General features: G+C 53.4%; 1 protein-coding gene across 1 annotated transcript; it reads left to right on the top strand.

The window, feature by feature from the left end:
* Positions 1 to 1,062: 1,062 nt before the first annotated feature.
* J4E83_006950 (uncharacterized protein) lies at positions 1,063 to 3,835 on the top strand (the record flags this gene model as incomplete). The annotated part of the gene is made up of 2 exons (XM_049333858.1): positions 1,063 to 2,820; positions 3,110 to 3,835. 2 exons carry the CDS (start codon positions 1,063 to 1,065, stop codon positions 3,833 to 3,835), a joined length of 2,484 nt encoding a protein of 827 aa, XP_049187114.1.
* Between the last annotated feature and the right edge of the window lie 2,391 nt (positions 3,836 to 6,226).

The raw sequence follows: 6,226 nt of genomic DNA, 5'->3' as shown, positions 1-6,226 counted from the left end.
GTTCAATGGCGGGAATCTGGAGACCGCTGTCCGGAGTAATTGTGGGGAACAAGGATCTTCGTGTCTTGCGGGGAAAGCGGTAGTTTATACACCGAGCAAGCCTTAGCTAACTTAGCTAATGCCTAGTCATCGAATGTGCCGAGGCGCGGAGGAAGAACTCTGAACAGATTGGTCCGGAAGAATGATGAGAGCATGTGACGAGAGTCTCTCCGGAGCATCATGGCCAAGATCTTGGAAATCGGAGGTATGCCGAAGTCGTGTTGTGGTGGTGTATGTATATGTCGGAGGGGGCTGGAAGTGGAAGATGGGTGTGGCATGACGCACAGCATTGGCAGCGGGAAGGCGCGTCCCCGGGTGCCATGGAACGCGACAGCTCGCTACCTCGAGCCACGAAGTCTATCTCAACATCATCGATGCGGACTGCGCATTCTATTCAGCAATCATGCGATGCGCATCTCGTCTGGTACACGATTGGACAGGTTTGTTGAGTTCCGGCGGCGTGTCAGAGCGTGACGCATAGGAGGTTTGCACAGAAAGACGACACCGGCGACGCGTCTGGTGGCGAGGAGCAGGTACTACAATTTGTCGAGGCTGCGCAATCGTACATCCAAGCTTCAGCGGGTAAGGCAGAGTTAAGAAGACAGATAGAGATGAGGCAACCCACGCATGTGATGCTGGCTGCGTTCGGCTGATGAAGTTCGCCAATCAGCGGGCCGGCACGACAGCCTCGTTGATCGCTCTGCAGCAGTGGTGGCAGTGCAGGAACGACCGCAGCAGTCATCTCCGGTTCGTCGAATCTACAGCTGACTGCAGCCTGGACCGGTCAAAATCAGCAAGATGTCGCCCCTCTCTGTGTCCCTCAGGCGATTGTTCCTGCATCGCGGCGTGAACATCATGCGAACATGGTAAGTCTTCTATGCCGCTCAGGCTTCAGGCGGGGCAACCCTTTGTCATCGCAAGGCTTAAGTGGACATATGACGGTCTTGGTGGCTGACTCTCGCATCGCGATAGGCTTCTTCAATCGCTTCTCCTGTGCCTTTGCGCTTCAATCAACAACACCCGATGAGCAATGATCCAAAGACGTCTGACGCGGGGCGCGAAACGCCTCTTCCACAATACGAGAAGACGCAATCGGTGCCGTTCACTCTCAATCTCCAAGAAGATGCACGCAATCCTGGCCAATTTCAGCTCGTCTTCAACCTGGGCCCGAAACAACAACCGTCGATCGGTATGCCTCTGAGTTGTGCACCTAATGTTGCCGCGTCTACGACTCTACGCGATGGCTTCAAGTCTAGTGTCGAGAGCTCAGTTCCCCAAAAGACGAGTCCGCCAAGCACTCCTCTCCACGACAGGCAAGGCTGGGCCGATCTGGACAATGTGCCTCCTGATTTTCTCAAAAAGGTAGTGCCGGACTGGAATGTGTCCTTCTCGCGGAGCGACTCAACGGCTTCCACCCAATCCAAACGACTTACCGACATCAAGGCCAGGATCAAGAAGAAAGGAAAGGGCTACGTGGTGCGCTTGTTGAAAGGCTCAACCGATTCAAACGAGATTGCCGAAGTTGATTTGGGTCAAGCGATTGGCTCAGAACGGGTATTTGCGACTCCAGAGCTTGACTCGGCGGCTCTGCCTGCGGAGCTGTACTCTCCCCCTTCAGCTGTTGCGTCAAGTACCGACAGTCTTTTGGGTCGCGACGATATCTTCGAGATCGGAACTTCCAACACATCTGGCATTGAACGGTCGTTGCCCTCTGCGATCCGGCCAAGGAATCATCTGTCGCATCATAGTTTGGCCAGGACTTCGATTGCAGAGGACGGATTCAGTGATGTTGAGACACTGATACCAGACATTCGCTCGATACACGACCGTATTGATGAAGACCAGACTGAAGTAGAACCGTCATCCCAGGCCCCATCGCTGTTTCCCACTCGCTCGGCTTCGGTCTCCAGTATCATTAAAACGCCAACTCGCGGTCTGTCACTCGTTGGACCCGTCAGAAAGCGTGTCGAGAAGAGGACGCGTCCCCGAGTAAAGAGTCGTGGATCAACCCTGGACCTCAAGCGATCAGATGCTCACAAATCTGTCAAGCGTCGCGTAGGAGCGACAGCTTTTGCACCCGATAATCAAGTTGTGGAGGATTTGGTGAACTCGACTACTTTGCGTCAGCGCATCCGTCCCGTGTCTCGAAAATTGACGGAAATTAATCTACTGGCAGAAGAGTATGCCACCTGGTCACAATCGATGCGAGATACAAGTGCGGCCAAACCGCGGCATGTCCGTCATGCATCAGCGGACGATCTGCACATTCCTTCCAGACCCAAACATGGCTTACGGTTGAACACCGACGTATCTCAGACCAAGTCAGCTCATGTGTCGCCAGCGACGCGCCGCAAGAGATCACCTAGGATACGAAAGAACGCATCATCCTCTTCTTCGTCAATCGATACCGAGGACGCCAATGCACTGCTATCACCCCAGTCGGCAGGAGCGAGTCGCGCAGATGAGCTCCGTGAAGCGCTAAGAAGAGCTTTAGATCAAGTTGAGTCAGGGAATGAGGATCTTGATGATAGATTCGAAAAGCCTGTAGTGCCCACCATTGTCGAATCATTCATTGACGATCATGTTGGCGAGATACCGCTACCTCCGGAAGCAGAAATACGGATGGCATCTCCCGAGGGTCGAAACACAACATTGAGGTACTGGGGTCTTGCCTTGAGTGCCTTTTCAGACAAAGCACATGAAGGTTTCCGATTGCTTCGTGATACATTCGGTACTGAACCGCCCGTGCCGCAGGGGCATGTTCGTGTGCGATGGACTTGCGTCAGTAACTCAGCATACTCTTTCTATGGACGGTGCTAACAAGATGAAGTCATGTGGTGACCCATTGTATGACGACTTTATCGAACAGCGACCCAACGCTGCCCGCCTTCTTGAAGCTTATCTCAATCGTCCAAGAGCCCATACACCGCATAGTCCTACCAGCCAAAGCAGCACGGCATCATCGATGGCCTCCATCTTTGACTCGTCTAGCAGAGCGTCCACGTTGACTACGCCATCGTCGACATACGGTGGGCCTAGCTCTTGGAATAGAAGCAGCGACCCTTCGAAGTATAGCCCGTCGCGTACCGTCGCCAGCAACCCCTTTAGTGTCCGTATGCCGTCCTTCGTCCAAGAATCCTGGCTCCTGACTTGCGCAAATGAGGGCCGCCTGACACCCAAGATCGTTCATCTCGACGTCAACGAAGGGCGCGTGAGAAGCGACAAAGATCTAGCGCTCGCACTGCGAGAGCACTATGACCAGCTCAATCGACGGTGGTTCAACTGGGCTCGTCTTCGCGGGCTGACGACTATCGAGTTTGTTCAATTCGAAGTCCATCGCAATCGATTCGCGGATATACGTGCGACGCCGTCAATGCCGCCCAAGTCGGCTGCCTCTTCAGCATCGACCAGCGAACCAGAGAAGTCTGCAGCGCCGTCTCAGCATCCGTACACCTTCGAGCCCAACGACCTCCTGCCGCCTGTTGGTAGCACATATCTCCTCCATTTGTTCAAGCACCCGCAAGACTATGAGGGCGAGCTGATTACGTATCTTCGCAGTCCGAAGCGGAGGCAGCGATTGGAGTTTGGTATGGGCTGGGGCGTTCATCTCGTGGAGGGGTTCCTTGCGCAGCGCGTGTGGGCAGTGACGATGGGTGTCTGCGGCTTGGGTAGTGCGGTGTTCGCGATTCTGTGGACGGTCAGGAAGGGCGACGTACAGGGTGCCTTTGGGGTTGCGCAGTGGGTGTTGGGTATTGCAGTTTTGCTGGTTGGCGGTCTGCAGGCGTGGTTGGAGTAGCCGCTTACGTATACTTTTCAGTCAACGCGTGCCATACCACAACAAGCTTTACAGGATACAAAAAGAACACAACCAGCGCAACAGCAAGGTATAAAGGGCCGTAGGGTCTACATTGACGTCGTGGGTTGTAGATACTCACCCTCTATCGCTGTCGTATCCCTCAAAAGAGAAAGTTGCCTAGACCTTGAACAAAAAAAGAGCCGATGTAGACATGATCTGGAATGTCTACACAAGCAAAAAATGATAGCTTCTCAAGGAATCGAACCTTGATCTACACAAGTAGGGCGCGTCACGATGGCATTCAAAGCAGGTCCGAAGTTACCTTCAATACACATACTATACAAATGACCTTGACGGAGAACCTGTCGGTCTGTGTCGTCATACCATTAGACCAAGAAGCCTGGTGTGTTTTGATGAAGAGAGAGCCGGCTCCATAATACATATAGAATTATTACAGTGGTGTGGAAAACTGAAGACAAGGTGGGTAAAAAAAAGCACTGTCCTTCACCCCAAACAAGCCGCCAGCGAAAATCACAATTGGGGCGGCACGCTCATGCAAACGCAGTTGGCCTTCACCTTATCTTGCGTACGTACTTGAATCTAGCAAAAAAAGATGATATACTTGGTCTCTGCTTGAGTCGAACAAGCGTCTCTCACAAACACTGCAAAGCACAGCTATCACCAGTCAAGTGACCGGGACACTGATGGTGCCAGCGTCAACTGACACTCTGTACTCACAGGAACTGTTGGTGAACGTGTTACCACTCCACTAAGAGACTCGGGTTGAGTTGTTTTGATGGAATACAGAGGGTTTACGCGGCATATGTGCCATAAGTGAGAGCGGCGGGGAGGGCACATTGTATTTTGACTTGAGGGACAGCAGTGCGATGAGATTGCGTGGAGGTACTCGAGGAGTTTTGCGGTGACTGGTAGATTGTAACGACGGTGCCTGGATGTGCATGCTATGCTGAGATACTGAGATGCTGGCTGCTCAGTGCGGTGTTTTGGTGTTGCTAGACGGCACATTGCGACTACGTCATACCAGCACCTTGAAAACAACGACGAAATAACATACCCGGGAGGGAGGTCTTTGAAGGGCGATACATTGACGGACAGTTGCAAAAAACCTAGCTTGATGTAAACAAGGAGGACTGAAGACGAGTATTGGCAATATGTGCGGTGGAGATAGGGCCTACGCCCCAGAAACAGAAACGCAGTATAACAGCTTGAAAAGGGCCAGGTAGACTCCGGCTGCAGCACACTATGAGACTGATTGAAAGGTACGCACTGGAATAGATGAGAGACGGCACTCCGCCATACCAACCTGCTGTGGATGTTCATCACGAGCTACGTTTGAGACATAGAGAAGAAGAAACAGCCTCAGGCCCACACCATATACATCGACAGCCTAAAAGGCAGAACGGTTAAAGACAGAGGTAGAAAGATGTTAAAGTCGACGGCGCCGCGCATGACATGCAGTTGCACCGCCAGCCGTCCAAGAAGCGCCGCCCCCGAATACCCGACTTGATTAATATCGACGACGATGTCGTCAAACACGCCTGCCTCGATCTAGGCGCATCTCCGTCCACTACCATTGGGGGCAATATTGGCCGTTTCACGTCTGAAACCAGGCTGCACACGCGAAGTTCGGTGGTGGGCCCCAAGGATCGGTTACGCTGTCAGGGGTGCATAACGGTTGCGCGCGCGACGTTGACGAGTCGACTACATCGGTGTGGATATTGTGCAGGATCGAAGGAAGCTTGGTGTTGCATGCGACCAAATTCGGTCGGTCGGAGTGTCTTGGAGATGGGATGACATGATGAGGTCACGGCAGCTGGGTTCGGCAACCGGACCGTCTTACTGACGTACCTTTCACGCCCGCCTTCCAGGCATGAACACCAACCCTACCGTTCATCAACACGACATCTACCAACCCAGCACGATCGGATCTAGACATCTGACAGGCGCCACAAAATGGGGCGCTCTCGGCACCTCGTTTGACAGAAACAACTAAGCTCTTGGCGGCGCCAGTATGCAAGGGCGAATCCAGGAACACGCGGGATGCACGTTTCGCGCGGCCCCGCTGCACGTTATCGCTCGAACCCGAAACCACAACAACGCCGACCGGAACGATTCATGAGGACGAATACGCTGCGTACGATGCATACCGGAGATGGAGAACTGGATTGTGGCAAGGCGCAGTGATTCTGGAACTGGTCCGGAGGCGTGGGATGGCTCTTGGCTGCAGGCAGGAAACGGCCTGCGCATCCTGACAATGTCGCTTGTCTCTCCGCAACAGGAAACATGGCGATTCAAACAACGCGGGATGCATAGTCCTGCGCGCCCGGCATGAACCCACCATTCTGGGCTCTCATTTTGCGAGTCGCCCAG

Source organism: Alternaria metachromatica, assembly GCF_023757995.1.
Source record: "Alternaria metachromatica strain BMP 0045 chromosome Unknown scaffold_16, whole genome shotgun sequence".
NCBI lineage: Eukaryota > Fungi > Ascomycota > Dothideomycetes > Pleosporales > Pleosporaceae > Alternaria > Alternaria metachromatica.
Note: the sequence above shows the minus strand (reverse complement) of the source record. Positions and strands in the feature narration are given on the sequence as shown.